This window comes from Octopus sinensis, unplaced genomic scaffold (genome assembly GCF_006345805.1).
Source record: "Octopus sinensis unplaced genomic scaffold, ASM634580v1 Contig01210, whole genome shotgun sequence".
NCBI classification, from domain to species: Eukaryota; Metazoa; Mollusca; class Cephalopoda; order Octopoda; family Octopodidae; genus Octopus; species Octopus sinensis.
The window spans coordinates 9,986-21,877 of NW_021824658.1; the positions used below are offsets into that span (position 1 = coordinate 9,986).

At 30.8% G+C, this 11,892-nt stretch overlaps 1 protein-coding gene across 1 annotated transcript; it reads left to right on the forward strand.

Moving 5' to 3' along the window:
• Positions 1-1,249: 1,249 nt before the first annotated feature.
• LOC115227010 (ras-related protein RABB1b-like) lies at positions 1,250-1,796 on the forward strand. The gene is made up of 4 exons (XM_029797960.1): positions 1,250-1,394; positions 1,425-1,492; positions 1,528-1,610; positions 1,642-1,796. The coding sequence occupies exons 1-4, from the start codon at positions 1,250-1,252 to the stop codon at positions 1,760-1,762; spliced, it is 417 nt and encodes a 138-aa protein (XP_029653820.1). The 3' UTR covers positions 1,763-1,796.
• Positions 1,797-11,892: the final 10,096 nt, after the last annotated feature.

Consider the following 11,892-nt stretch of genomic DNA (forward strand, 5'->3'; position numbering starts at 1 on the left):
TTTTTGTTTTGTTTATCTATTCTAGACCCGAAGACATTTCCAAGTTTGGACGTCAAGGGCCTTTTCCAGGCCCTGGTACGAATTTTTTTCAATAATCAATTTATGATTTTTGTCATGATTTTCAACGAATTATAATAACGAATAATTTTGTTAATTATTTTATTTAAAATCATAAGTTATGAAAAACTGGTAATCAACTGAGTACAAACCGATTATTCGATAAAATATTAATTATTTCTGCAGCTTAATAATACGGAGACTAAAACTTATTTTGAAAATCCTTTTCGGATTTCACACTCTTCAAAGACAGAGCGAAGATTTGGAGCTAGAGAAGAGTATGATCACCGTCCATTTTTGTCTTTGAAAAATAAAGTGTGTCAGGCTTTTCTTCATTAGGTGGAATGCTGCTCATATTTAGATTAAATATAACTTTTTAAATTTAAATTGAAAGTTAAAATAAAATGGAGATAGTACCTCCAAATTCATGTAAATGTTATATTTCTCAGCCGGTATCATTAGATAAAACTACACTTCCATGATGTTCTCGTAATATAAGAATTTTCTAGGTTATGTATTTATTTTTATTTTAATGCTTAGTAGTTTTTTAATGTAAATGATTTTAGCCTTAATAATGTGAGTTATATGCTTTTTCAACAATACTTTTTCATTCTTTCTTAAACCCTAAACTTTACCCAGTTTCCCTTCTAAAATTTGTTCAGTGATATGAAACTAATTTTTGCATCTGTGATGTCAGTTATATTTACATTTGTCGAGCTAATATACAATGCAAAAATTGATATTATATTTTCTTGGAATAGACTTGTGACTTACAGTTTATGGAAAATATCACATCATTAAACATAAATGAGAGAACATGTAGATACATCCAGTCGTTGACTATGATAAATACCTTATAAAATATGATTTTCTCTTTTAAAAACTAAATTGAGCCATGACAAAAGAATATTGAGCCGGATAATACAATAATGATATTTACCGCCAACTTGACACAATTGTTTTAATGCCGTTCCATTTGATAAGTCAATAGCAAAAATACGGACCTGCCGGCATGAAATTGTCCATAAAAATTTTGATGCACGGGATAAAATATTGAAAAAGAAAAAAGAATGCGCAGATGCGAAAAAAGTTTTGTTAATTAATTAAAGAAAAAATAACAAATCTACTAGTTAATAAATTATCATATTTTATGTATAAAATTATTTATACTAAAAATTTCTATCTTATGTTTATGTCGTATGATTATTTATTCAAATTTATTATTATTGGCGATACTGGTAAATTTTCTACAGTTTATCATAAAGGAGTGGGAAAAAGTTGCCTTCTCTTACATTTTACGGATAAACGATTTCAGTACGTTCACGACTTGACTATCGGTGATTTGATTTTACCAATACATTTAATAGGAGTCGAATTTGGCGCAAAAACAGTCAAAGTGGCAGGCAAACAAATAAAATTACAAATATGGGACACCGTACTGGACTTTATTGACTATAAATAATATTTTAGGCTGGAGAAGAATCCTTTCGTTCAATCACTCGTTCTTATTACAGAGGAGCAGCTGGTGCAATTCTTGTCTACGATATTAGTCGGTATTTTTAATATTTAATTGCTATTCTATAGCCGAGAATCATTCGACCACGTCGCTTCTTGGCTTGATGATGCACGTAAGAATTGCCTTGGAGATATGCAGGTGACTTTAGTAGGGAACAAGAAGTTGTTTTTAAGGAAATTTTGTTTATAGTGATTTATCGAACAAGCGAGTTGTTTCGGAGATAGAAGGAAAAATTTTGCTCAGGAAAAAGGTCTTCATTTTTTGGAGGCTTCGGCAAAAACTGGATTCAACGTTGATGAGGTTGACTTTTTTTTATGTATTCTTAGATATTTATTTCCACTTCGAGAAATATCATCAACGAATATTAAATAATTTATCAGATATTTCAAATGAAGTAAAAGAATTATGATTATTCAATTCATAGAATAATGGTATTCGATTGGGTTCTTTGCATCCAAATTTTTCAAAAAATTCGGAGGATAAATCATCTAGTTGTTGCAGGAGATTATTATAATACATTATGCGGTTTTCGAATATTCTAAAATCTGATTAAAATTTCATTTACAAGTGGTTTGATCAAATAGATTATAATAGTTATTCAGTTTCCGTTTTCGTTATTTGTAGTGCTTTATTACATCAACCTCAACCTCTTAGGGCCCACGTTCAGTGCATTCGTCGAGCAAGCTTTCATAGTCAATCATTATGGCTCTGAAAAAAAACTTGATTAACATGTTCCGACGGAACAGACAAACTTCTTTACCGCAGGAATCCACAATCCTATGCCGAGATTCTATTTTGAACTATTATTATTTGTCATATATTATTTTTTATATTGAAAACTTCAAAAATATTTGATATTTAAATCAGAATTAAATTTTTCTTCATTACAGATTTGACAGATAGCTAGACAACCAAACCAACTCGGGAAAATTACAATACGAACTGTTCACCAGCTTTATCTTCAATACTTTAATTATCTTATCATTTGATTTGATTAATATATTTATTTTTTATCAATACAACAAAATTTATCTAGGAAGACTTTAGATAAGAACAAGAGTTCGTCTCTACAATGCATTCATACTCTTCTACAATATACAGTAGCGTGCAAATGTTCCGGACCACCCAATTATTTTTCAATTCTATATATATTTGTCAGCTACGGCTTGACTTTCAGTGTCAACTACGTGGAGTTAATTATTAATTATTTTTTATTAAGATATTTTAATTGAATAAAGTGGTTTTTTTGATGCTGTTAATCACTGGTCCGGAACATATGCACGGATCAAAATTTAGGGATCCTCTATGAATTGAATAATCATATTCAAACGTACTTGGTAGGTAAAAACCACTTGATCATAACACGAGATAATGTATTAATATATTTATTTAAACTGGTATAATGTAATAATGAAAATTAGAAAGTTAATATTACGTTTTAAGATTTTCAATAAAACTTTTTCAAACAATCAGCAAGTTTTGTAAGATCATACACCACTACCCCATCCCATGTCAATACAATTGAGCTATCGTGGTTTTCAACTTTTGAATATGTACCAATTCTGCAGCAAGTAGATAAAACTTGTGAAGTTTCATTACTTCTCTTGACTTTGGATTAACTCCGACTTTGATGATTCTTATTTCAGCACGTTTATGTGACACTTTTGACTGAATTTTCTGTGCTCTTAATCTCTTGCTTTTCTTAATTTCTAATTGGCGACACATATGTAAATATACACAATTTTATTATTTCTTCACATGTATGCTCCGTGAAGTATTCTGTTAAATACGTGTAGTTGGATGATTTATGGTTTTTATTCAGCCACAAAGATAACAATTAAACTTTATCTTTAAAAAACAAATTCCGATCTTCAACTAAGTGATATAGTGCATTAGTCTTTCAAGTATTGTTTTAATTAATCAGTCAAAGTTGAACTTCCTAATATCAGCATGTGATTTTTAATGTATTTTAAAAAAGTTGAATTTTACAGTTTTTATTTAATAGTATCCATTAGTTCTATCCTTTGACACTCCATAATAAAATTTACATCCAATATATATTTCCAAATGGTATTTGGAAATACTATTCCTTGAATAATCCCAGCTGTTATCGTTGTCGCCATTCCAATACACTCCTTCCTTCATGTCCACCCCCCCTAACTGACCATATCCCTAGGACCGCGCAAAAACGATTTTCCAAACAAGAATGGTCTCTGAGTGTAATTTAAAAAAATTCTTAGTTCTAAAAAACTCCGAATGGTACTTCTATTTCTGAATATAGGCTATGAATACAGTCAACTCTCGTTAATCCAAAAATTTCAAATCGACTTTCCTTTCGGATTATGAAAGAATCTGAAATTTATATGATTGTTAGATAAATGATCAAATTAGTGATCAAATTACTAATCTGTTTATACACACAATTATTTATTGAAAAAATCGAATAAAGTTCTTTGTATAGTGTTTTTTAATTAATTTTTGTAAATAATCCGAGATGTGTTTCAAAATTTTTACAGTATCGTTTGTTATATTTTGAGAAAACCAATTTAAACAAGAACTTGATTTAATGAGAATTTAAATTGCATCAAATAAAGTGGTTGGGCTAATATCGTAACTCTCATCGACCTGGCTATCTTCAGCATTAGGTAAAAGTTAGAAACTAATAGAGAATTTTATTTAAAAAATCATTTAAAAAATTATTTAGGTTCCTGAGATTTTTGTTGCCTTTTAGTCTTAATTGATTCTTCGAAACGCGGTTTTTTGTTTGCTAGTGCAATTCTGAGATCGTTTTCAGAACTAAGAGAGTTTCTGTTTTTATTTTTATATATATTAGAGATGAAAATCCAGATTCACATAGCTAAGTTGTTACAAATGGTATCAGAACTTCCAGTGCTTTCTTTGAAAGTTTCGAGAATCCTGCTTACAAAACGCACCAAAAAACCTCCAAAAAATTTGAGTCGTACAACATTTTCAGTGATTTAGATGCTTGCAATTCAATCAAACCGTATTTAACATTGTTTCTATCATCCATCTTTTCCATTTTGAAAGCAAATGGATTAACGATCCAGGTAAAATTCACAATTTTGACGCATGAATTTAAACAAGAGATTTTCAACTTAATAGGCAAGGACTTTGATACGAGTGCATGTCGACGAAGAATACAGTGAGTAACTTTTACATCTGGAACATGTTTTCTTAAAAGGGCTGGAAAGCCCGACCTGTTCCCAAGCATAACTGAAACACCGTCTGTGCAAACTGATCCGATAATTTCCAATGGAATATCATGTTCATTAAAAAAATTCTCAAGTATATGAAAAACATTTTTGCAGAGGCTTCTTTTTCGAGAAATTTACAAAAGAAACTCTTCGGTAATTAAATTTTTTTGCGCATAACGAACAAAAGGAAATAGTTGACTGTAATTATCAACATCAGTGAACTCATCCAACTGGATTGAAATTTGGATGGAAGAATTCTTTATGTCCAAAACAATTTGATTAAGAATATCATCACAGATACAAATAATTCTATCCCAGATGAAATTATTTGACAAAGGAATCTGCTGCAATTTTCGTGAAGTGTCCGGACCCAGAACTGTTTTCACAATTTCTAATGCACACGGTTTAATAAGAGTCTCGGCAATAGTATGCGGTTTCGATTTTGGAACTTCATATTCTACTTGGAATGATGCTAAAAGTAGCGGTTTGTCAATGGAGGTAAATCCATGCCCTGGAGGCGTTCCTTTACTATCGTATCTGACCATTTTAGCCTTCAAACGTTCGAAATCATTTCCTGAAAGTTTTATTCCCCCGTGCATAACCAAAAAATGCTTGTTCAGCTTCGATGGTTCCAAATTAAAGTTAGAAAAGATTGCATCACAAAGGATGCACTGGGGTCGATCGATTCCATCAATGATTACCATAGTTAACATAGTCTTCATTACATTTTTGAATTCTAACACACGTTGACATAAAAACCATGAGTTTTCAAAAATATATTTTAAAAAATATAAATGTACTTAAATTTTCTTGCTATATATTTTATTTGTAAATCATTTAAATATATGTAAAAGTAATTATGATTTTTAAAATCGTTCCAGGCACTTCCTAAAAAATTTAATGCACCCCCAATCAAGAAGCACTGCTCTAGACAAACTAAATTATTTAATAAAATTTATTAGAAGTTTTTAATCATGAATTTGAGTTTTGCGGTTGCAATCTGAAGTTCTTACCTAAAAATTTGAGTTTTGGATTGACATTTAAAGTTATTAATTGTAAATTTGAAGTTCATAATATACAAATTGAATTGAAAATGGTATAAACAGTCACTTTGGTTTATGTTGGGAGATTTTATTTTGTTTATACAAGTTTATCAGAAATATTTGAGTTAACTAGAAGAATCTTATCAACTGTGAACTCATCTTCTTATTTTCTATAATTTTTAATATATTTTTGAGTTGGTTAACCTAAACTGGAACTCAATAAAAGGTGAATTAATTATTAATGTTCCATTTATTGTCGACAGTATTATTTTTTGGTCACTTTGCCGGAATAAAAAGCTCCCATCATGGTATATTTGACTACAACCTGAATAATTAGGGCATCATGACATTTGTCATAAAACTCTACTGGCTAGACAAAATAAAGTTTCTGTGTGTGCTAATTTTTTTAGTCAGGGAATATAATTGAATTAAATTATGAAGATTTCAAAAATAGTGTCGTAAATGGAAATGTCCATTGGCTTATCTTGTTCTGTAAAGAGAAATCAACTGAATGTAACCTGGTAAAGAAACTTTATTCCGTATTCTCTCATATACTGAAAGGCAAGCTACATGCGGGGATAGTCTATACTTCCAGTAATCCCGAATATTTCAGCAAATTCAATGTTGCCTCACTTTTATATTTATTAGGTAAATCACATGCCGTCTTTGGTATTGTTTGATCAACACGGCACTAAATCTCGCCAATTCCGCATGAAAGTAAATTTTCAAATATTACTCAAGTTGCTAAAATTAATTCTGAAAAGTATCCAATGTTATTTATTATAGACATCAATTAAAAAAGCACTTCTAACATATTTACTAATTATCTCGATATCTTTCCTCAATAAAAAAGTCTTTTACTATTTTTGCAACACATTACATTTAAAAAATCGCTTAATTATTTAAAAATGTGTTAGTTTTTTAGAGTGAGGTCACATAATCAACATAGACATTATGTAGTTTGTCGAGATGGTCAACCTACCCGGGAATACCACCCTCTCTTATTTATGTTCCGAATTAAAACAGACGTGATTTTTAGCCCGTATATAACGATGCCAAAGAGGTTGGGTTCGAAGTAGGTGTGGGAACGAGCCCAAACTTTGTAGAAATTTCCTTTGATGTTCCTGGAATCCTTTTTCAATAATAATGATTTTCTCATATTCAATATTTTTTCTGAAATTATTGGTTAGAAAATGATTTCCGTGACGCTAAGAGGGCGCCCTAACCTGCATAATCTTAAAAAATCTTTCTCCCTTTTCTAACTGTCTATTTGTATTAATACTCACTCATTTAAAAAAAAGAAAAAAATGATTTTACTTTGGTTTTTATGCTATTCTCTCCTTCAACAAAAAACTAAAATATTTATAAACGACATTAAATAATTTTTTTTACTGATCTTTTCTCTATATTTTTTTGCATTTCTATTAAACTTTCGAGCATATTCATATTAAAATGATCATCATGTGAAAAATATTTTTTGAGGTCCGAAACACTTTTTATCGCGTCTCGATGTGTAATACATTTGTTTCTTTTACAATCTTCAATAATTGAACTGTCTAAGTTGTCATTTTCATCCTTATTGTTTTGTATTAATTTATGAAGTTCGTCATTTTCAGAGTGCGTAAAGTCTATAAACTCCTCCTCTTTTATGGGATCTGAGATCATTAATTTATGTATAATTTGTTCGAAATTTTTTATTTTATGGTCACCCTTAATACGTTCTTCAATGCTTTTTTTCCCATATGGAATCGTCTTGTAAAATACGCCTGTTTCGTCGGCATTATAAACATTTTCTTAACCATATTTATTTATTTTTGAAGAGACAGTTTTTTTAAGTCTTCGATTTTGTATTTGAACTCATCTGCAGTATATCCATATTCACCATGAAAAATTTTTAGTTTTATATTGTGCCTTTTTTTGAACTTTTCAAGCCATCCTTTCCTAGATTAAATTCGGAGAGACCGTTTAACGCAGCAAATTCAGCTGCTTTAGACAAAATCATCTCATCATTGAGGCAAACTCCAATAGATTCCATGTAATCTATTCAGGTAATGATTTCAGAATCAATTGATGAATATCTGTGTTTCGAAAAACGAGAACTTCTAACATAAATTGGATTAATTCCAAGAATCTTCTGTTAGAGCTATCAATAAGATAATTTATAATTTCTCTTTTTTTAATCATATAATAATCTAGAACACTTCCTCATGTGACACAAAAAGATACGCGGTGTGAATATTTGAAAAATTATTTTTTTAATAATAAATTTTAATTTTTTTTAATACTAAAACGTGGCGAGCAAGAGAATTTGACGAGCAATGGAATTTCCTTAGTAAAAATGGCATTTTTTCCAAAAAGTGGCGAGTTATAGAAATGGCAAGCAGAGGGTAAACTGTATTTACAAACGAAATTAAATAGCTCCTTTGCTTATTATTTCTATTAGAATCAATCGTTTATAGAACTTTCTTCCCATCCCAGAGTCTTTGCATACAGCAAGTTAATTGCTGGATTTTGTAATGATAGGAGTTTTAATTCCACTATAACTATCAACTTTTTCTTTCTGGAGTCTGAAACTAATTTCAAAATAAAACAAAAAATTTGATTAAAAAATTGACGAAACTAAAAAGGTTATTAGAATTGCATAAAGATATAGGTTATTAGAATTGAATTATTTTAATAAGAACAATAACCACATTTCATCGTCATAAAATTATTCATTCATTCTAATTTCAAATTATTGTTATTAAGCTCGCATGCTTTTTTCAAATAATTCAATTGATCTCAGTAGACTGTTGGCATATCTATATCCACATTTAATCATGTCAAACTTTTTAAATCTTTGACTGTGTGATTGAGCGTAGAGTTGAAAGTATCTCAAAGACAAAAAATAGAGCACTGATGGAGATTTTTATTCTTCACGACTAACATCGGCAAATATTCCCGAAGACGAGACCTTCCAAAGACTTGTTCTTCCGCCCGCAGTCCAAAAATATTTCCACCGTAGGACCGTAGTACTTGTTCAGGCCAACAGCCTTCAGCTCACGCAGACTGAACCCTCGGTCTCTTAAGAAACGTAAATTATAGCGCCTTGTAAGACACTTTACAACTGGGTGGAGGAGGGAAATTGCCTGTAGAGGTTTGGCAGCCTTTTTTCAGCACGAAAACGTCTCCGTATATTTTATTGGCTGATCAAAACATGTCTTTATTCGTCTAGTCCAGTGTTTACTCAGACGCTTTTACGCTCTTCTTGAGATTGCGATTTTTTAAAGTTCGTTTAGGTCATCATTATTTTCTGGTCGCATTCTGACATTCTTTAGATTATTTGGTATTTGTGCATCTCGTGCATCACAAAATAAGACCCGAAATAAATTTATGATATTTTTTTGAATATTAGATCTAAAATTGGAAAAAATGAACAATGCAGATTTTTTGAAAAAATAAACAATAAGATATAGCCAAAATATGTCCAACTAGTCCCCTACGAGCATTCAGATTTATATGTTGCGTATAGAGTATGTTTGCTGATCACCTTCGAGTAGCGTATTTTCAATAAAAATTTAAGTTTTTTCGGTGAAATTCATTTAGGTTTCCACTATATGTTTCATTTAAACCCCACATTCTCATGTTGGATTAAAAAATAAGCGGGATAAATTCATTTTTTAAAGTCTAAATGCGGCCTCCAAAAAATTTGCTGCGGCCCGCTTAAAATTATTTTAAAAATATTACATATTTTATACAATGAATCCGAATTTGTTTTCTCTAATTTCTCCTTCTGTTTGTTGCGTACAATAAACTTTTCATGGTTAAAATTTTTTACATATTTCAACTATTGTTTTAAAATTAAATGTTTTTTGTATTAAATTTTAGTTAATTTTGCTTGTAATGCTTCTTAAACGTATTAAAAGAAGTAGAAAAATTATTTAAAAATCGTGCATTTAACCCCGAATGAGAGGGGAAATTTTTCGTTTTTGAAGAAAATGGCAAAGCACATTCCTGATTTGTCATTTTGTTATACTATGTCTTAATTTATATAATGTCGAAAGGCAGACCGATTCGTGTTCTGTCCGATTGTGGTCGAGACTACTGGAGGAATAAGTGGGAAATCGCTTCGCTTCCAAAAGAAGCTTGGACGCTTAGCCACATTAAAAAGCCACGACACACGTGAGACCTGGTGGCTTCTCCAATAGATCTCCGTTGCTATCCTGAGAGGCAACGCAACGTCAATAATGTTGGCGGGGCCCACTACGGATGGATGGCTTGGTTAACTTCTAGTAAATTACAATACTAAAATTTATATTAAATAAACATTAGATTATTTTTTAAGGTGAATCAAAAAAATCAAATTTTTATCTCTAAAATCAAATCGTAAACTACAAACCACTTTGTTTAAATGGCTAAATACTCTTAACTCTTAATTATCGATTTGACTCTTGAGTATAACTGTAAAAATCGGCTCTTGTGCTTACATGAAGCGGAATTATCTTAAAGTATTACAAAAGCTATCTATACCATTTCCCATAATAGAATTAACACCAATCTAAGTGGAAATCAATAACAAACTAAGTGAGACTAACAGCATATTGTTGGATAAGGGATGTAGTTAAACCTGACACAAAAGGTGGAAATTATAGAAAATTGTTTAACAAAAAACATGTCAATTTTTTATATCATGCATCGAAGACGATAACACAATATCTTGTCTTAATAATAAAATGGTATGCTGTCTGTCTGTCTGTCTGTCTGTGTGTGCACACAACTTCAAATTGGCAATACGATGTCCTCGACTTACATGATAAGGTCCTTAAAACCTTCCCCCTCAAAAAATTAAAAAAAAAATTTTCTGCATTTTTGTCAAAATGAACAACTACGATGTCCTCGACTTACATGATGAGGTCCTTCAAACCTTCCCCCCAAAAAAAAATAAAAAAAAATTTTCTGCATTTTGGTTAAAATGAACAACTACGATGTCCTCGACTTACATGATGAGGTCCTTAAAACCTTCCCCCTCAAAAAATTAAAAAAAAATTTTCTGCATTTTGGTTAAAATGAACAACTACGATGTCCTCGACTTACATGATGAGGTCCTTAAAACCTTCCCTCCAAAAAAAAATTAAAAAAAAAATTTCTGCATTTTGGTTAAAATGAACAACTACGATGTCCTCGACTTACATGATGAGGTCCTTAAAACCTTCCCCCCCAAAAAATTAAAAAAAAATTTTCTGCATTTTGGTTAAAATGAACAACTACGATGTCCTCGACTTACATGATGAGGTCCTTAAAACCTTCCCTCCAAAAAAAAATTAAAAAAAAAATTTCTGCATTTTGGTTAAAATGAACAACTACGATGTCCTCGACTTACATGATGAGGTCCTTAAAACCTTCCCCCCAAAAAATTAAAAAAAAATTTCTGCATTTTGTTAAAATGAACAACTACGATGTCCTCGACTTACATGATGAGGTCCTTAAAACCTTCCCTCCAAAAAAAAATTAAAAAAAAATTTTCTGCATTTTGGTTAAAATGAACAACTACGATGTCCTCGACTTACATGATGAGGTCCTTAAAACCTTCCCTCCAAAAAAAAATTAAAAAAAAATTTTCTGCATTTTGGTTAAAATGAACAACTACGATGTCCTCGACTTACATGATGAGGTCCTTAAAACCTTCCCTCCAAAAAAAAATTAAAAAAAAATTTTCTGCATTTTGGTTAAAATGAACAACTACGATGTCCTCGACTTACATGATGAGGTCCTTAAAACCTTCCCCGCAAAAAAAAATTAAAAAAAAATTTTCTGCATTTTGGTTAAAATGAACAACTACGATGTCCTCGACTTACATGATGAGGTCCTTAAAACCTTCCCCCCAAAAAAATTAAAAAAAAATTTTCTGCATTTGGTTAAAATGAACAACTACGATGTCCTCGACTTACATGATGAGGTCCTTAAAACCGCCCGCCAAAAAATCAAAAATTATTTTCTGCATTTTGATTAAAATGAACAACGCGAATGTCCTCGACATTCATGGTGAGGTCCATTAAAACCTTCCAGGCAAAAATCTCACGTA

Coding starts and splice junctions, on each gene's coding strand:
- LOC115227010 (XM_029797960.1), top strand. CDS start 1,250: ATGTCGTATGATTATTTATTCAAATTTATTATTATTGGCGATACTGGT. Junction 1,395..1,424: donor CGTTCACGACTTGACTATCG/GTGATTTGATTT, acceptor TACATTTAATAG/GAGTCGAATTTGGCGCAAAA. Junction 1,493..1,527: donor AATTACAAATATGGGACACC/GTACTGGACTTT, acceptor ATAATATTTTAG/GCTGGAGAAGAATCCTTTCG.